The 21,082-nt window shown below is 41.8% G+C and overlaps 1 protein-coding gene across 1 annotated transcript in view; it reads left to right on the top strand.

Moving 5' to 3' along the window:
- CHMP7 (charged multivesicular body protein 7) overlaps positions 1-14,521 on the top strand; it is a 34,970-nt gene extending 20,449 nt beyond the window's left edge. The window contains exons 6-12 of the mRNA XM_082254564.1: positions 1,305-1,353; positions 3,327-3,446; positions 5,843-5,941; positions 6,201-6,261; positions 8,003-8,143; positions 11,032-11,145; positions 14,260-14,521. Coding sequence (XP_082110690.1) covers positions 1,305-1,353; positions 3,327-3,446; positions 5,843-5,941; positions 6,201-6,261; positions 8,003-8,143; positions 11,032-11,145; positions 14,260-14,297 — 622 coding nt within the window. The 3' untranslated portion in view covers positions 14,298-14,521. The remainder of the gene's footprint in view (positions 1-1,304; positions 1,354-3,326; positions 3,447-5,842; positions 5,942-6,200; positions 6,262-8,002; positions 8,144-11,031; positions 11,146-14,259) is intronic.
- The last annotated feature ends 6,561 nt before the right edge of the window (positions 14,522-21,082 follow it).

Genomic DNA, 21,082 nt, shown 5'->3' with positions numbered 1-21,082 from the left:
TGGTAGGGTCAGAATTTGGAGTAAACATCATGAAAGCATGGATCCATCCTGCCTTGTATCAACGGTTCAGGCTGGTGGTGTAATGGTGTGGGGGATATTTTCTTGGCACACTTTTGACCCCTTAGCACCAGCTGAGCATCGTTTAAATGCCACAACCTACCTGAGTATTGTTGCTGACCATGTCCATCCCTTTATGACTACAGTGTACCCATCTTCTGATGGCTCCTTCCAGCAGGATAATGCACCATGTCACAAAGCTCCAATCATCTCCCCACTGGTTTTCTGAACATGACAATGGAGTCACTGTACTCCAATGTCCTCCACAGTCACCAGATCACAGTTCAATACAGCACCTTTGGGATGTGGTGGAACGGGAGATTTGCATCATGGATGTGCAGCCAACAAATCTGCAGCAACTGCATGATGCTATCATGTCACTTTGAACCAAAATCTCTGAGGAATGTTTCCAACACCCTGTTCAATCTATGCCATGAAGAATGAAGGCAGTTCAGAAGGCAAAAAGGGGTCCAAACCGGTACTAGCAAGGTGTACCTAACAACAAAGTGGCCGGTGAGCGTACATTCCACATTCATTTTATGCAACTGTGCTGTAAATTGCCTCAAGCATTTCTCCAGTTTCTTCTTGCTGGAGGCTGACATTTTTCTGAAGCCCAGAGCCCCTGAGCGGTAAATCATAAGGCTGCCTTTACTCTGAGGAGTTTTTCAAACACTTTTGCATTAAAGCGCGTAAAAAGCTCAAGAAAAATGTTTCCCTTTAAAATCAATAAATGTGATCACACTGGGCAGTGCACTTTCTTTGCAGTGAAAAAAAAAATGTCCATTTCGGAGCATGTTTGGGGAAATAAAAAAAAAAAAAACTGCACCGAAACGGACCTTCCCATTGAAAACAATGGAAAACGCGGTAAAACCGCACCCGCAATGTGTTTTTTGAGTCACGTGTCCTTTAAAAAAAACTGCACCGCAAGCGTGGTAAAATCGCAGCAAAAGCACGTAAGCGTTTATGCAGCGGATCGGTGTGAAAGCAGCCTAAAGCGGAAGCATGGGTTGTAGGAAGGAAAATTGCTCCTGTGATTGAAGGGAAAAAACTGACAGGCCTGGTTGTACTTCAATGCCACCCATACATGGATGGATATTAGGGCTGTTATTTCAATCTGTCTATGGCCGGCTTTGTGCCTGTAGTAGATGATAGAAAATAAAATATTTGATTAAAAGACCTCTGACTGTGCAAGGGTTGAACTTTTATCCAAATGGCGTTATGATGGGCTTTTTGTTCAACATTTACAGGTTGAAGGAAGAGGCAATAAGCTTTAAGAGAGCGGGAAATAAGCAGCAGGTATGTATAATCCTTTTATGTATACTTTGCTGTCCTAATTGTGAACCTGTACTCTATTTTTAACTTTAAAATGAATGTTCCATGGAAGAACAAATACCACAAAAAGCCCAGGTTTATCCCAGATAATCCTCATGTCCCTCCCTTTGGACTCATTCTTGAAGGCTTTAGTTTGCTGTGTGAACAGCAAGCTTTTACAAAGAATTTGCAAAGCTTTCAGCAGACTTCCAGCAGCTTTTTTGAATCATTTAAAGCAAGTTTAAATCATATTTCCACTTTTGCAGTCAAATTTGAGAAAACCCCCATTCCCTGACAGCCTCCAAGAAAGATTCTGCCTGTAATGTTTTCCCATCCACACAGCCTACCTTAAAGAGGAGTTCCACCCATTTTAGTAACTTTAGATGTATGTAATCCCCTTTAAAACTACTTTTATCAATGGAAACCTTTTTTTTTTTTTTTTTTTTTGCTAGTAAATACCTTATTTTCTTCTTCATCCTCTCCTTCCGTGTCCAGCCACCAATCGGCGATTACGTCATTCGGTGATTCGCAGGGGGTGCTGGGATGTATCTCAGTGAGCGAGGACTGAAAGCATTATATCCTCACTGAGAGGAGGCAGGGCAGAGCACGGCCTAAATCCAATACATACAGTACAGCTCACTGAGAGGAGGCGGGGCAGAGCACGGCCTCAATACAAACAGTACAGCTCAGGACTCCTTTGTAATAATGCGAGATTTCATGCCATGAGCTACATCCCAGCACCCCCTGCGAATCGCCGAATGACGTAATCGCCGATCGGCGGCCGGACCCGGAAGTGAGGAGAGGATGAATAAAGAAGAAAATAAGGTATTTGCTAGCAAGAAAAAAAAAAAAAGTTTCCATTGGTAAAAGTAGTTTTAAAGGGGATTACATACATCTATGTAATCCAAGTTATTAAAAACGGGTGGAACTCCACTTTAACTAGATTTAAGAAAAATAAATAATAGAATAAAAATGTATAAATCTATCATTTTTTTTCCTATTCTAGGTGTTTGAAGCAGGCCTCGGGCACACTGCAAGCCACTCTGAACCATTTGTAATGACTGACAAATGGGGACATTACCATACAATGAAGAAGCCCAGTTTCTAGATCATTAACCTTTTGTAAGGGCAGACAGGGTTCATATCTAGTTTGCAACTGATTATGAGATCTGCCAGCACAGAATAGACAGTTAATTATGGTAATCATTAACTCCCCAGCCCCCTTTGCATAGCAGAGGAAAACTTCAGGAGTTTTTATAAAAGAGCAAGTAAATTGTAAGCAGCAATTTTTTATGTTACGTTCTGCTGTATGAAAGAGAACATGTAAGAAATATAAAGAAGGTGTTATTCAAATTTGGCTGCAATAATGGAACTTTTCTTTAACACTATTTTACACAGATCTAAAGGTGGTGCTGACTGTCACTATGTACAAGCTGCTAGCGGGATTCAAGTAGTGCTGAAGCCTGCTAGGCAGCTTATTTAAAGTGACAACCAGCTTGGTACACTTAAGCAGGCATCATGGTATCCACTCTTAGGCAGGAATTAGAACAGCTTATATGGAGTGTAGGTTCCGTTTAATTTGTATGTTAATTTTTTTTTTTGTATTCTCCTTAATATAATGAGTTGTATATTTATCAGTAGAGGAAGTACTTGTTGGATCTTAGTAATTACTCTTCTCTCTCGCTTTCTTGTATTTTTGTGAGCTAAATATGAGTGAGTATTTCACCAGACAATGGACCTCAGGATTCCTTTTCACATCTTTACCAGGCTAACTATAACTGCTTTGCTGAAATAAAATCCTGCTTACAGAGCTTGTAAAATTTAAGTTTCCCTTCTAAAGTACCTATTCTTAGAGACCTGTACCATTAAGAACTTTCTTCAATATATGTTGGAAACCCAACCATGTTCCCAGCTTAATGCCTTATAGCTCTTTCACTAACTCTGTCTTTATGTTCTAGGCTCTGCGATGTATGAGACGCATGAAGTTGTCAGAACGACGGTTGTCAGAGTTGCAGAATAAGCTGGACACTGTGCAGAGCATCCTGGAGAGAATATCAATGGCAGAAACCGACCGCATGGTAAACATTGTGACCACAAACCCATGATACCACCTCATAGAAATTAGATCAGAGGACACACATTAAAGGTGGACCTCCCCCGCTGAGCTGTTTTGAATCTGACTTAGAGGCTGCCAGGGAGCTGGGAGCCTTATTGGCCCCTTTACAACTGTATAACACATATATGATGTCCAGGAAGGATATCTGGAAGCTGGAAGCACGCTCGATCACACACTCCCAGTACTGAGACCAGGCTGTTACCAACAGCTCAGGGTCTCTTTCTAATTACAGCCAATCACAGTGATCGCTACTGTAATGACCCGCTCCTGTGCAGTTTCTCCTCTGTGATGCATTGCATCTTTTCTTCCTTGCTAGAGGAGAAGTCTGTATATAAAAAAAAAAAACAAAGTAAAGATTAACTAGGTCAAGGCTTGGTCTAGTTTAGTTAGGCTACATTCACATCAGCGCAGCGATCGCGGGCAGAATCACTGCGATTCTGGCCGCGATCCGGAAATCATTGCAAAATGCTGTGCGATGTTGCCGCGATTTCTGCCTGCCGAATCACGGTAACATCGCGCAAAAAAAATCGCGGGACTCGTGACGCACAAAAAAGGTACAAGAGCTTATTTGGGGCGTAATGCGTCCCGCGATTTTTTTCTTTTGCACGATGTTACCGCAAATCGACAGGTGGAAATCGCGGCAACATCGCACAGCATTTGGGGTGCTATTGCAAATCACGGGCAACGTACAGGTGTCCCGCGATTTGCAATGATTTCCGGATCGCGGAACAGGTGTCCCACGATTTGCAATGATTTCCGGATCGTGGGCAGAATCACGGTGATTCTGCCCGCGATCCCTACGCTGACATGTGAATGTCAGTCTGTCATGTTTTAGTGGAACAAAAACAAAATGCCCACTATTATTTCTTGGCCCTACTACGGGTCCAAAGAGCAAATAATACACACATATGGTATCACCTGGATTGTCGAGAGTGGGAAAATATTCTGTGTTTTGCTGGGATTTGTTTTTTTTTTTTTTTCTGTTTTTGCTATTTTGGGCCAGTTTTCCTTCAATAATAAAAACAAAATCTGGAGATATCCAGTAATATTAACCACCCTAATTAGCAAACCCAATCTGTCCTGAAAAAGGTATAATCCACCCGAATTCACTAAGTAGTTGCATTGATATGTACAGTTTTACTAACCCATGTCAGAGATGTAAAATTGGGTTTGAGTGTTAAGGTTTGTTTTGATCTTGGTCATGAACGGGTTAAAGAAGTATTTTCCCAGTGACATGTAAATGTAGTATAGAGAATTGGCCACTGACAATATTCAGCAAGAAGGAAATGTCCAGTATTCTGATAGGAATAGAAAAACCTTCTTAACCTACTCCAATCTATGTGCGGGAAAACTCCCTGCCATCTGCCAATGTGAATGCTGATGTACAAGGGGGCTGCAGGAGCTTGAGGGGTTAAGGTAAAATGTAAAAAACCATTTAGGCATTGTAATGAATGTCTAGCTGGATTAAATGTAGTCTCTTATATCTGCATATATTTAATTTATTTTGTTCATCCGAACCACTTTGGATTCAACGGACCTGTGTGAAATCATTTTTAAATATTCAAGTCACAAAATTAGTAATCAACCGATATAGCTTTTTAAAGCCGATACCGATATTTTGGCCATTAAATATCGGTATTGGCCGAAATCTTTGTACATTTTAAAAATTATTTTTTTTTTTCTTGACAGGTACTGTTGTGGAGGGACTGGGGGTCTAAAATACCCCAAACCCCTCCTTTGCACTTAAAAGCATTCAAAATGCCAAGTTTGGCTGTTTTGAATGCTGTCATTTTTTTTAATTTGGCACTGAGTGCCCGGAAGTGACGTCATGACATCACTTCCGGATTTTTACATGGAGTCCCGATCAGAGCTGAATGCGGCTTTGATCGGGTCTTTAGCGGCCGTGCAGGATGGTTGCCCGGGTCTCCCGGTGGGATGGGAGACCCAGGCAAGCTGCGGCAGGAGGTGGGGAGGCGTCCCTTCCCGCTCCTTGTAATGACAGCCGAGTGGCTTCTCAGTTGCATCGGTTTTCATTACAAGACAGCTGACCATCAGCTATGGACACCGGTATGCCTCTAGCTGCAGGCACCACTCCAGTACAAGCACTTTCCCGAAATCTCAGCAATATTGGTAACCTCAGGGGCCGATTCCGATATATATCGGGGAAAGTGCATATCGGCCTTCCGATATATCGGCATTGCCGATAATCTGTCGATCCCTAATCCAAATGCACTACTTGTATTTGAGGACATTATTGCCAGTTTTGAGCGGCTCTGACGTTTATTTACAGCTTGTCCTCTGCCATTGTTTTTGTTTTATACATTTTACATTAAAATCCATCCTTTCTATCATTGACAGGTGGTATCTGCGTATCAGATGGGGGTGACAGCTCTGCGCACTACACTGAAGGATGTCAGCCTGGAGAAGACAGAGAGCTTAGTAGATCAGATTCAGGAGGTAATGCAGATGATAATTCTTCACCTTGTGTTTCTATAGAGAAATGTTTAAAAAAGCAGGAGAATCCTGGCACAGTAGGGAAACCAGGAGTGACCTGCACTCCCAACCATTTGCTAAGATTGTATTTGCAGGAAGTTAAATTCAAAATGAAAATTTGTTTCGTAGAACATTGAACTTCAGACCTAAAGTTTAAAGTATAGCGTTGTGGACACAGCATGGCACTGACATTCTATTGACTGCCTTTTGCTCTTTCTTGCAGTTCTGTGACCTTCAGGATGATATTAGCCAGAGCTTGGCTGGAGTAGTGCCTGGGGATATTGGTAAGTAATGTTCTGTTTGTGTACCTTGGGAACTGTCATCAAGTGTGATCTTTAAGGGCTCTTTCACACGGGCGGACCCGCCTGTCAGTTTTTTATGCAGACCCGATCGGATCATCCATTGCCCTCTATGGAGTGGCAGGTGTCAAAGGACATGTGTTTGTTGACACCCGCCAACATCTGATCCTATCTGCTAAAAACAGACGGATAGGGGATTCATTTGGGTCAGATGTAAATAGACATGCAGATCTTTTACATTAGACCGCCTATAGAGAAAAGTGGGCTGTGTCTGCTCTGCATAAGCAGAGCAGACACAGACCTGTCATCCGCCTGCTCAGCAGGGATTAGCAGGTGGATTCACTGGCGGAGTCCACTTGTGTGAAAGGGGCCTAAAGCTGAACTCCAGGCAGATTTCAAAGACACAAATTATTACAGTTTTGTATTAATACATCCCTAAATACAGGCAGTGTAAATACTTCATTTGATTTGGTAACCGTCTCTTGCAGTCCGCTGTACAGCAGAGCTCATGTTGAGGGAGGGAGAAGCCGCTTAAGGAACCAATCAGTTGTGCTGCATTGCAAGGAGCATGCTGACATAAGAGAGCAGAATGATGAGATGAGCTCATCAATGTGCTTATTCTCCTTTTCTGTAACAGACTAGGGGGAAGATCAAGACCTGTAAGTGTTACAGAGCTGCAGCAGAGACAAAATCAAGTCTCTAGCTCTGCCAGACAGGGTTGCGCTGTGTGGCAGAGCTGTGTAAATCCCACAACTGAATGGATACAAAGAAAAATCCTTTGGCAGGGAGTAAAACTGCTCTCTTATATATGTACAATATTTCAGCTGTGTATTTTGCTTTGTGTTTGGGGTTCACCTTTAGGATGGCCGTGCGCAGAACATTTGACCCCTAGTATGGGAGATCGTATTCTTTTCAGTCTACCCTCGCTGTCTGACCTGAAAGATCCCATAGGTTTCTGAACCATTCAGAGGTGGATGCGGTCATGTTATATGAGGCAGAAAGACCTAGTTAATCAACCAACTAATGGGAAAAGTGAGGAAACTTTACCATTTTGTGGCTTTGTCTAGGAACAATACAGCAGGGAATCAGGGAAACGCAATCTTTTATTGTTACGTGCAAAGTGGTGGGATGGAGAGGAGGAGAGTGGCTTTCAGCTGCTTCATGGATAGCCATGCAGAGAGATTGGTTCTTCTAATTGCCCTCATCTGTCAGATTCCCCCTGCCGTGGGTTTTTCCTGTGCACAGTTCACCTGCGGAGTGGTAAGGAAAACTCCAGCAGTGTTGTAGATTTCTGCACTGTTCTGCACAGCTGAGGGGAAGTGTGAATGGGGCACATAGAAAACTATTGTTTTCTGCGTGCCCTTGCAGAGAGCCATGTTTTTCCTATGCAGAAAAACGCAGCTTTTTGCTATAGTGTTATCAGGCCTTTTATGTAGCAGATTGCTTTGCAGAAAAAAAAACCTCACAGCAGTGTTCTAGTGTAAACAGGGCACATGGGAAACAATGGTTTTCTTTGTGTTCTTACAGAGGCCTTATATAATATTTATGCACGTCTCTGCACATGGTGTGAACAAGACCAAAATATTCTATGCTAGTCAAACCTGTGTGATTTTTTTTTTTTTTTTGTTTCCAGTAATTTTTCTGCACATATGGTGTGAACAGGGCCTTAAAGAAGCACAGTTTTAGAATTGTCACTTCTTTTACCTGACATATTCTCTCTCCGCAGATGTGGACACAGATGAGCTGGAGAGAGAGTTGAGCGAGATTCTCCAGGAGAAGGAGGTGGACCTTCCCGAAGTCCCTACTGGACCACTCAGAGTAGGGATCATCTCCCCGCAAAGGCTCCCTACTTTGCAGATAAAAGGAGGTGACTATGCATTATATACATACACTGAGTTTGGCAAATTTTGCAGCATATTTCTAAGGTCCCATTCACACTTCTGCGCTTTAGTGAAGTTTGTTGTAATATCCACCTGTTCCCAGACTATGAACCATAAAATACAGGTTTGCTTTTGTCATACCTTGTACCCATGCTGCAGTGTGTGGGTGTGACCACAGGTTCTATAGAGATGAATGATGGACCCGAGACAGGTCAGCACTGTATCTGAAGACCTTGAGGAGGCACCCTAGATTGAAGAGGGAACCCATAAAAGTTTTTAATACAAAAGAGAACCTGCACTTGAAAGCAAATCCTCCCTGACCCCTGTAGCTGCAGGCACGAGAGAGTTCATCATAAGATTTTGAAATCACAGTTCCTCTCCTAGTAAATGGGGCAGAAGGTACTTGGCAGACTTCTAATGTAAACAAGCAAGAGTTGTAAACGGTTTGAACCCAACTGCAATCCAACTTCAGAGCCAGAGCATGGTCTTCCCCAATTAATTTCTTTGGAGTGCCTGCTACTAGAGAGTTCAGTTAGGGCTTGATTTTTTTATTTACTGTTTGTATTAGATAGAGGGGAGAAGGATTAGAACATGTCAGGTTTGAATTGCAGTCTTTGTCCCAGTCAGAAAGATTCCCCTCATTTTTTGTCCTGGTGACAGTTATTGATTAAAAGTGAAAGAAAATCCCAAATTTTGGGTGGTCACCAGAACAGGAATAAAGAGAAAATCTTCTAGTGCGGACACTTGTTCCTATGACCTTGGTGACTACCAGGAATTTTCCTCACTTTGAAGTAATTGCTTCGACTCTATTGTGAAAGAGAAGGGGAATCTCCCAATGGGATACAGTTGGCACAAAAAAAAAACTGACAAGGTCTTATAATCCTCCCGGATCCTCCTCTATCCAAAATAAAAAGGTCTTTCAGCTCTACTTTAAGATTGTGTAAATGTCCATATTTTGGGCACAGGTTAATTAAAAAAAAAACTACTTGCTGCATCTGTTGCAATTTACCACTAAATCTCATTGCATATGAATGACAGGAAATACATTAACAATACACAGCAGCTAAGATATGAAAGGGGTTTTAAATGTCGTTGAGACAGATGTGTTAAAACTGAATCTGAGGGTGTGTCCCTGCTGTTGTAGAGAGTGTCGCACTACTCGGATCCTTCACAAATTAGCTGTGGGAATAGTGTTTGTGAATGGTAACACTCATTACTGTCACCCAGCTGAAGACAAACCAGCTCTTAAGATTGCCTGCATAAAGCCAAAGAAAGTCAAGCACTGGTAGCTCAGTCCAAACATTCCACAGATACAGCACAGCACCAGACCTGCACTTCTAACACGAACTACAGACTCCAAGGATGCTTGTTCAGAGAGCCTGTCTCTGCTCACCATCAAAGGACACCAAGGAATAGGTGTCATGTACAAGTCCACTCTTCCAAAAGATTGTTTATTCGGCTATCAGTAATACAGCTGAATCTATTCTGTCTCCACCCAGGGACCACCCCTCCTCAACGCGCTCCACTCTCAACAGGCTCGTTAGCAAGACATAGGGGTGGTTAGAGAAGAAAAGTAACCAAAGGCCCCTTTCACACAGGCGGACCGTTCAGATCCACCTGTCTGTTTTTTTGGCGGATCTGAACGGTCCCCCCATGCATCCCTATGGGGCACCGGATGTCAGCAGAGACATGTCCGCTGACATCCGATCCGCTCTGATCCGTCAAATCTGGACGGATGGAAACCCTATTTTCCATCTGTCCTTATCTTTTTTTTTTTCCTCTGTTAATCTGAAAATCTGCATAACCACCTGCTGACTGCCCTCTATTAGTTTTACTGCTACAGGGCGACAGCTGGATCACACACACATATATATATATATATATATATATATATATATATATATATATATATATATATATATATATATGTGTGATTTGGCATTTCCACCAGCAGGGGACACGCACCGCTTCTGCTGTGAATATTTACAGCAGAAGCTAATCTGCGAGTACCGGGCACTCAGTGTTCTCTGGCACCCGCCGACCGTTGGTAAAGAACACAGAATGGCGATCTGCAAATGTAAACAAGGCAGATCACCATTCTGACAGGGGTAAGGGATGAATTCTGTGTTCCTGCAAAACAGAGACTAGAATCCATTTCTTCCCCTAGTAAAAAAAGCACACAGTGTACACCAAAACACTGGCTAGGCACACATTTAACCCTTTGATCACCCCAGATGTTTAACCCCTATTCAGCCAGTGTTATTAGTACAGTGACGGTACATATTTTTTAGCACTAATCACTGTATTGGTGTCACTGCTTCTCAAAAAGTGTCAGTAACATCGCCGCCATTACTAGTAAAAAATATTAAAAATTCCAGCATATATCCCATAGTTTGTAGATGTTATAACATTTGCGTAAACCAATCAATTGTGTTTTTTATTGACTTTTTTTTTTTTTTTTTTTTGTTTATAGCTCAAAAAATTAAAAAATGCAATGGTAACCAAATACCACCAAAATAAAGCTTTATTTGTGGGGGGAAAAAAAAGACCGGGCAATTGTCACTTAAAGTGACCTGGTCATAAAGGTGGTAAATCTTCCGGAGGTCAAATGGTTTATTTTACTGATCCATAAACACCACAAAAATAAATAATAAAACAAATGATATTTCCTACATTGGTGAACCTCAGCAGGTAATGACTGCACAGCTGAAGGAGGATGTTTTGGTGAGGATTGCTTTACCAGCAAACAGCACTTTCAGCTTTTGACCTGGAAATCAGGTCATGAAAATCCGCTTTTTTTTTTCTCTTTGTGGACTGCAGGTCCTAACTTTTTTTTCCTGTTTTTCTCATACAATTAATTCTCTGTTAATTTCAGCTTTTGACATGGGTCAAATGGTAGTAAATCTCCCAGATGTTCCCATCACAGCACCCAGGGCTCAAGATCCCGTTCCCAGTCTACCAATCACTCTCTCACCAGAGAGACACAAAGGTGAGTCTCTTCTCATGGTAACCAAGTACAGGTTGTTATGTATAAGGCCCCTCTATAATGTAGTGCTCCCACCTATTGCCAACCAGAATTCCTGTATCCTTAGCCCAGATATGATGGAATAACCTTGGAGAGGAGCTCCAGATTCCATGAGAAAAAATAAAAAGTCAGCAGCTACGAATACTGTATGTCAGCACACGAGCAAATGTTTAAATCGGCTCTTGGGTGCTGCCGCCGCCACTTTGGGTAAGGGAAACCGGCAGTAAAGCCTTGCGGCTTCACAGTCGGTTCCCTACTGCGCATAGACAAAGTGTGGCACAGTCACACAGTTGTGGCCACAAAGTGACCTGGAAGTGGGAGCGGGTACCTGTCAAAACCAGATACCCGTTCCCCCCCGAAAGGTGCCAAAAGTGGCAGCTGAGGGGGGGGGGGGTGTAGGCAAATAAGCGGAGCTGCCCCTTTTGGTTGGAGCTCTACTTTAAGGTGCCAATGCACCTAAAGTGGAACTAAACCCTTGCATCGTTTTCAGCCGAGGAAGCTGCCATCTTGGCCTCTGTTTAATCTTCAACTGCCATGGTGCTGCACGTGTGATCATTTATGACACCAGACATTTGATGGTTTGACAGTTTGGTTGAGAGCACAACCAATGTGACAGTTACATTCCTGACACGTGCCAGAAATTTAAATGTTTTTGAAACTGTTAAATCTATGGGTTTACCTCCGCTTTAACCATTTGTGATTGAATAAAATACGAGTGATCATAAACAAACGATCTATTATCAATTGTAATATCAAACCACACACCTGATATTGTTGCACGTTTGGCAATTGACTGAAAATATCAGTCATAAAAGTAAAAAATCAATCAAAAACGATTGCCTTATTCCTCTGAATTATGATCAGTGTTTTTTTTCAATAAATATATATATATATATATATATATATATATATATATATATATATATATATATATATATATATATATATATATATATATATATATTTGCTAGTTTCAGCTTTTGACATGAGTTGGAGAGCTGTAGATGTCTCCAGAGCTCCAGACACACTCTCTTATGCTAATTGCAGTGCTCCAGACGCTCTCTGATATATTAATCTCAGAGCTCAAGACACTCTGTCATACGCTGATTGCGGAGCTCCAGACGCTCTCTCACGTGCTGATTGCAGAGCTCCAGACGCTCTCTCACGTGCTGATTGCAGAGCTCCAGACGCTCTCTCACGTGCTGATTGCAGAGCTCCGGGCGCTCTCTCACGTGCTGATTGCAGAGCTCCGGGCGCTCTCTCACGTGCTGATTGCAGAGCTCCGGGCGCTCTCTCACGTGCTGATTGCAGAGCTCCAGACGCTCTCTCACGTGCTGATTGCAGAGCTCCAGACGCTCTCTCACGTGCTGATTGCAGAGCTCCGGGCGCTCTCTCTAACGCGTTGATTGCAGAGCTCCGGGCGCTCTCTCACGTGCTGATTGCAGAGCTCCGGGCGCTCTCTCACGTGCTGATTGCAGAGCTCCGGACACACTTCTATGCACTGATTGTAGAGCTGCAGACGCTTCTCCATACACTGATCATAGTGTATACTCTTCCATATGAATACTCTTCCATATGGTGATCACAGAGCTCCAGATACTCTTACATACTCTGGTCACAAAGATCATTTCACTGTTTCCCCTAAGAAAACTGGTGAGTCCATTCTCTTGGTGAGCCTGAATCGGTTGTTGTACACAAGGCACATTTATGCTTCAGACTTACTGCAATTTTCCCTAATGTGGTGGGACTGCCAGAATAAATGGCATCCCACTTTCACCGCATTCATGAAATCTAGTACGTGAGTCAGTGTCTCCACCATACAGCAGGAGGAGCCAAGCAGTGGAACCAAAGTTATGGTTGTTAGTCTATTTTAGTCCCTAGGATTGGCTTTCGTTCTTCCCTGTTGGCTGCTGTTCTCCTCTGTCTTTCCACACTCTTATCTGTCCACAATTTAATCATTTTTGGGTCCTGCGTTGCTCATTCGCTCTCCTTTCCAGCTCAGGACTGTATATTCTCAGTAATTTTTTCAAGTAAACCACCAGTTTTCTTTCTTGTTGGCTGTGGGTCATGTTTCTGCTGATTGTTGAACTACTGGATTTATAAACATCTATATATAGGATTTTCTGTATTAGGTTTGTGTCTACAATATAACAGCTTGTAATAAGTAGCAACTGTACCTGTTTGTTTGTTGTGGGTTATGTCATTGCCAAACCTCCTGCAGAAAATGCTTGTTGCCTGGCTGTTTCTGGCTTCAATACTTCCTAGCATTGAACATGTTGGGTGAAGTCATTGTAATGTCAGAACTTTGGATTGGCAAGACTATTGAGCCAGTGACTATAATCAGTAGGACAACCAGGCAACTAACCTTTTCACATGGAGAGGTCAGACATTGCAGCACCTGCAAACCTCCATCATCCTCTTATATTTAGGAAACTTTAATAATTTTGGATCTGTCTTTGCCCCAAAAACCATTACCCACCCCCCCCTCTTTCCTCTCTCCCCCTCCCCTTAAGCAGCAAATTACATAAGGATAGACAGGAAAATATGCAAAAGGAGTTTAGAGTTTCTCTTGCTAGCTGGAAATAAAAGTACACCAAATATGTAATATTTCATATATACTGTATTTGAAAGATTTTGTTTCATGTAGTATTTATTTTTTTTTTAGTCCCGATTATTAAATATGTAGAAAACTATTTTGGATTCTGTTTTTAAAGCAGAAATAAACCCTTCTGTCCTTTACAACCAAGGAAGGTTATCTGTTTGATCTGCAGTCTCTATGGTGTTGCACATGTAATCAGCTATGACATCAGCAATTTGGTTACCTGACAGTTCAGCTGAGAACCCAAGCAACTGTGAGAGTTCTCATGCACACCATGCCTTGAATGTAACCTTTTTTAGGAATTGAGGAATGGATGGGTTTAGTTCCGCTTTAACAGAGGAAATGTGTTTCACAGAGCGCTGTATAGTGGAAAGCAATTGTTGATCATTCTTATCAGGACATGTATATGCAATCTAAAGATTTCTTGATGTAAAGGAAGAATATCCTTTTTTATTTTTTTGCCTTGTTCTTGATTGCAGATGCTCCACCCCGGACACCATATTTATTACCGCAGTGACCACCACCAAGTCCTGATGATCCACCTAACCGTGATATTGACTGTTCCTGTACAGGAAGTAGCTCAGCAGATTATTTCTATCCAGGCTCTGTCATTCTGCTGTTGTACTGTTCTCTGCCCACCAAGTAGCCTTTAAGCTATCCTTCCTTACAGTACAACTTAAAGTAGATGTAAACCCAAACTGCATGTCATTTTTTGCTTTAACACTGTGTATCATAAATTTTTTTTTTTTTTTTTTCTGCTTTTTTGAAAACCATGATTAACCTATTTATTTTTGTTTTGCATCTCAGTGCTGCTGACTTCTTGCAGCCTCTTTGCAGTCACCTTCTGTGCACATGCTCCCCAACAATAGCTGCAGGGTAGGTTTTCTGATGGTGACAAAGATGGAATATGCCTGTACATTGAGCATCTGCACAGCTGCTGATAGTCTTCACTTAAAGCTCAAGTGACAGGGTGACAATGCAGGGGTTCAACTGGGACATGGGTTGAGAATGTTGTCATCACATAACAAATACATTCATTGCAGGATCAGTGGGTATTATTTAAAATAAATCTGTAGACCTAAAATAATTGAAAGTAACTATTAACCACTTGTCGCTCGGTCATTTTACCAGTAATTACACGTGTTAACAAACATCACATGTTGCAGCTAGTGTTCTGTTTCCTACAGTGTTTGGCACAATAAGGGTCCTTTCACACGATGTGCTGTCCAACGAGGTCCGTTCTCTGCTCAGCGGGGGATCGATCCGCCGATCCCCACTGAGTAGGCGGATGACAGCTCCGTCTCCGCTCTGTGTGCAGAGACGGAGCTGTCAGATCCCCACTGTCCTCTATGGGGAGAGCGGATGAGAACGGACCGCCTGTCCGTTCTCATCCGATCCAATCCACCAGACGAATGGAAAATAGGGTTTCCATCCGGCCGGATTTGACGGACAGGATCGGAATCTGATAGCAGCGGGTGTCAGCGGACATGTCTCTGCTGACATCCGCTGCCCCATAGGGATGCATGGAGCATCTGATCCCGTCCACCTGAAAAACCCTGTGAAAGGCCCCTAAGAAACTTTCTGTGATCTTTTATTTATTTTTTTTGTTAATACAGTGTCACTAGAGCAGCCAGCCAGTGTCCCTGATCACTAACCACCCCAGTAAAGTGTCACTATGGTGACACTCCACTGGGGAGGCTAGAGATCAGGGACGCTGGCTTTGCTGATGACACTGTAGATCCCTGATCACTAGCCACACCAGTACAGTGTCATTCTACCAGTACAGCCAACTACAGTGTCCCTAATGATTTCCACACCAGAGCAACCAGCCACAGTGTCCCTTATTACTGCCACACCAGTCATAATGTTGCCAGATCAGTACAGCTAGCAGCAGCATTCCTAATTGCCACCACATGAGAACAGTGCAGCCAGCAACTGTGTTCCAGATCTCCGCCACAAAAGTCCCAGTGTCCTCCTACCAGTGTAAGCCGGTAACCGTGTCCATGATCGCTGCCACACCAGTGTCAGTGTCACCAGACCAGTGTGGCCAGCAACAGTATTCCTGATCACCACCATACCAGTCCCAGTGTTACCAGACCAGTGCAACCAGCAGCAGTATTAGTCCTGATCACTACCACACCAGCCCCAATGACCCAAACTAGTGCAGCCAGCAAGTGTTCCTGATTGCCGCCACATCAGTACAGTGTCGCCAGTGCAGCCACCAACAGTGTTCCTAATCGTCTCCCCCACCAAGTGCACTGCTGTTTCTGCCTGTACTGACCCTGTCCATGTTTCTGCCTGCCGGCTGGACCAATCCTTTGCCTGTTTCTGCCCTCGTCTCTTTCTGCCGCCTGAACTGACCAATCTTAACATAACACTGACAACGTTCCTGCGAGACACCAGTCTCTGCCATCCAGTGTGGACACCTGCACTCCTGGAACCACAGGAACTCTTTTATTCAACCTTTTGTTCAGGCTTCTGTACTTCCTGGCCAGTAAACATAGCATGCTTGGGGGCAGCTACATACCAGTAGGTTAGGCTTGCTTGGCCTTTAAGAACAGGGACTGCTATAGGTAATGCTACGCTAAGGGAGGCCCTAGACTATTCAGTGGGTCGTAGGAAAGAAAATCACTTGATTTCGCCCATCAACACAGTCACTCCCTCCTGCGAACCTATTGTGTTAAGCCAGCAGGGAGCCTTCCTGGCTGGCAAAACACAATGACTTTTGCTAGCAGCTATAGCCGCCCACAGTAGTCGCATCCGAAAATACTGACAAGCTGATTGTGCTTAAGTCAATCAATGGATTGACTTTAGTATAACCAGCCTGTCCATGGATGGATTGAATCTCAGCCGGTCTCTGCTGAATCAAGTGAGATTTAATCCATCCATGGCTGGCTTAAGGTATATTCCCTGACCACTCATACAGAGGTGACCATTTTTGATGCAATTCGGTTGATTTTTGTGATATACAAGATGCAATGGGGTTGATTTACTAAAGACAAATCTACTGTGTACTTAGACGTGCAGTTGCTCTAGATCTGAGGCGAAGCTCTGCTGATTTCTATCATCCAATCCTGGGCAAGCAAAAAAGCATTTTTTTTTTTATTTTATTTATTTTTTTTATTTTAGTTTTATATTTTCCTTGCATGTTCCTCTCAGAACTATAGCAACTGCACTTGCAGTGCTCAGACTATTTACCTTTAGTAAATCAACCCCCAAGGTCAGGTAGATATTCAGTCCTAAGATTGAAAAAGTCTCGCATATGTGGTATCCCAAAACTAGGGAGGAGTAGCAGAAAGTGATTTGGGGAGTAATTTTAAGTAATAAGTGCCCATATTGTGTGTTAGAAATATCTTCTTAATTGACAATTTTTATGTTAAAAAAAAAAACTTTCCTTTTTATACACCACTTTAACCTCCCCCACACAAGACTCTAATATATAATTCAATGGGAACAAGACTCAGGGAAAACATTTGACCTTCCTGACTCAAAGATCTGGCAAACCGCATCTACATTCTCCACCAATGTCCTAGCCCAGGAGAGTACTGTTCCGCTGGTACATGACCCCCGAATGGATAGCAAAATTTACACCCTCAGCTTCATCCTGCTTTTGTGGGTGAAGGGTTCCTGGAACCATGTACCACATCTGATTGCAATGTCTCAAGGTCCTGAGATTGTGGAAGAGAAATGATCTAATCCAAACCCTTCTTGACAAAGACCAAGCTTAAAATCCATGGGACATGTTATTGCACACACCTATCTCTGACCTTCATAGATCTGAAAATAAACTAATATCCTTCATTTTTCTAGCCACACACCAAACTATTGCTAAAGCATGCAGATGACCAACTTTCAACTTCATGGAGGTGTAGCAACGGATTATGGGTAACATGATTCGTAAAGAGCTTACTTCTCTACTTCATGACATATATTCCAAATTTCTGAAGACCATGAATGGACCCATTGGTTGGAATATAACCGACATCTTAACCTTAATCACTCACTTCTTTGACTACATAAGGGGCTGGATATTAGGATACATCTTGCTGAGCAGCATACGATTATCTTTTTCACTACTCATTTTTCTACTTCCTTTCCTGTGTCACTAGTATCATCATTCTCGGCACATCGGTGCACCTCTCATTTTTCCCTCTTTCCGAGTGTTTTCCCCACTCCCTCAAACACTACAAGGCTCTATTATGGGATACCAGACAATGCCGATTCCTTAATTAAACGCATCACACAGGCAGCATGGGAGGCCTCTTTCACGCTCCCATGCCTGACTCTCACTTTACATCACATCCTCTTCGCCACCTGAAAATCCTTTATGTGTGACTGACTGTATTACTTGCACTATGTTTTTTGTGTCTGTATACGTACATGCATAGAAAAGCCCTGTCTTGGTATATAACTTTTACTTTGCATTCAATGTACTGTACTCCTCAATTGCATCCTCTTTTTACTTTCACATGTTCTAAAACTTAATAAAAACTTTGTGAAAGAAAAAAATACATTTTAATTCCTGCATTTTCTGAAAAATTCTGGCAGAAAAATGAAATCTCCAAATACTCTCCATGCCGCTTAAAAAATACTTTGAGGTGTTTGCTTTCCAAAATGTGCTCATTTTGTGGTGCTTCAGGACAAACGTGGTAGACAGTCAGGAAATAAGATCCTTGAAGGCTTAAAGGTGCTCCTCAGATTTTGGATCTTCTATGCAGCTAAGCTGCAAACAAGCCTCACATGTGTGGTATTCTCATACTCTGGAAGAGTAGCAAAATGTGTTATGGGGTGTAATTCTAAATCTGCCCAAACTCTGTGTAAGAAATAGATTAGAGACAACTGTCTGTAGGAAAAAAAAAAAATTTTTGTTTGTTTTCTCATTTTCGAGAAAACTTTTGACAAAAATGGCCCCTAATTAAATACCTTGGAGGGTCTACTTTGCAAAATCTGGTCTTTTGTGGGGGATTACTTCTGTCTGGGAACTTCAGGGCCTCATGAAATGTGGGAGGTAATCAGGAAATTGTATGCTGTTCGGGAAACTTGCGGGATGCCGCGCTTTTTGCCCTATGATCAGCTTATTCTACATGCCTGTTACCATCTGTAATGTGTAATTTTCTTAATAAATATTGCCTATAATTTTTTACGGGATCACGCTATGGGCTTCTGTTTCTTTTCCACATATTCATTTATGGCTGATGGAACTAACGGAGGAGTACTAAGCCAGACATCCCTTAATCACATTGATTTACCACTTATCTGGAGAGGTGGCCCCTCTTATTTGGGAAATAACCACGGAATTCTGAAATACCTGGATCTAACATCTGACCATACTGGTTTGGTTATTAGCTGGGAGAGGCTGACTCATTCATTTGAGCAGCCACGGAATTTTGGTAAGCTGCTTATTATACCCGATCACAGAGGTCTCCCCTTCTCACACTTTCCCTTGGTGTCACTGGAGAGAATCCCTTCCTTGGAATATCCTGTATGCGGATTCATTTTGTTTGCACTTATTCTTGTGGGACTTATTCATTAATTTGGACACTACCCATTGTATATATCTCTTTAAATCCTGCATGCGGATTCATTGTTTTTTTGCGGATTGTATTCATTAATTTGGACACTACCCATTTTTTCATATTTTTTATGAATATTTTAATTTGATTTATAATTTGTATTCATCTAATTTTAGCGCTGCACTTTCGAGTTACAATTTACGTTTGAATCACTGTTAGTTGATTTTGTGCCAGCTGCTTTTCACCTAATCTTTCACTCATCACAAGGTCATATTAGCGCGGAAATTTTCTATATATAATTTTGACTGTATTACTTGCACTATGTTTTTTCTGTGTCTGTATACGTACATGCATAGAAAAGCCCTGTCTTGGTATATAACTTTTACTTTGCATTCAATGTACTGTACTCCTCAATTGCATCCTATTTTTATTTTCACATGTTCTAAAACTTAATAAAAACTTTGTGAAAGAAAAAAATACATTTTAATTCCTGCATTTTCTGAAAAATTCTGGCAGAAAAATGAAATCTCCAAATACTCTCCATGCCACTTAAAAAATACTTTGAAGTGTTTGCTTTCCAAAATGTGCTCATTTTGTGGTGCTCCAGGACAAACGTGGTAGACAGTCAGGAAATAAGATCCTTGAAGGCTTAAAGGTGCTCCTCAAATTTTGGATCTTCTATGCAGCTAAGCTGCAAACAAGCCTCACATGTGTGGTATTCTCATACTCTGGAAGAGTAGCAAAATGTGTTATGGGGTGTAATTCTAAATCTGCCCAAACTCTGTGTAAGAAATTGATTAGAGACAGCTGTCTGTAGGAAAAAAAAACATTCGTTTATTTTCTCATTTTCGAAAAAACGTTTGACAAAAATGGCCCCTAATTAAATACCTTGAATGGTCTACTTTGCAAAATCGGGCCTTTTTTTGTGGGGGTTACTCCTGTCTGGGCACTTCAGGGCCTCATGAAATGTGGGAGGTAATCAGGAAATTAGATTTAGATACTTTTTGACAGCCTGAAGGTGCTCCTTTAATTTTTGGCCCATCTATGTGGCTAGGCTGTAAAAAAGTCATACACATGTAGTATCCCTATACCAGGGAGGAGTAACAAAATGTGTTTTGGCGTGTAATTGTGCCTAATACTGTGTGTGAGAAAAGACAACTTTGTAAATTAAAATAAAATACATTTTTAAAATTACAACTTCAAAAAGCCCACTATACCTCTTACTAAATTACTTTGGCCTGTCTACTTTCCAAAAAGAGATCATTTAGGGGATATTTGTACTGCCTTGGCATTTTAAGTCATCAAGAAATGAGGTAGGCAGTTTTTTTAATATTTGCTTGTTTTTTCCTTTTATATAATAAATGGGAAAAAACTGTGGTGGTAAAATAACTAATACCTAAAATATGTCTAAAATAACAAAAAAATATATATATATAAAATTAATTTGGGTTTGATGCTGCATGACTGAGTAATTGTTAGTCAAAGTCTCACAGTGTTGAAAATTGACCTGTACAGGAATAGGGTTTAACATTCTGTTCTTCAAGTAATTAAAATTACATTAAAATATTAAAGAACATATGAGGAGTTAGCAAAATGGGTTTGCATCTACTTTAATTTTTGCTAGTGCAAGGTCTAAATGCATAATGTGCGGTCTCAGGGTGACCGATAATCAATTCTTTTTTGTTCTACCTTGAAAGAACGATGAAGGTGAAATTTGGTTGCAGTGGGGTCCTGCATCATTGCTGCAAAACTCCTATTTCTCACAAATGTTTAGTTGTCTGATCTGGCG

This window comes from Pelophylax lessonae (genome assembly GCF_965119305.1).
Source record: "Pelophylax lessonae genome assembly, chromosome: 4".
NCBI classification, from domain to species: domain Eukaryota; kingdom Metazoa; phylum Chordata; class Amphibia; order Anura; family Ranidae; genus Pelophylax; species Pelophylax lessonae.
The sequence above is the reverse complement of the archived record's forward strand: the minus strand, read 5'-3'. Positions and strand labels throughout refer to the sequence as shown.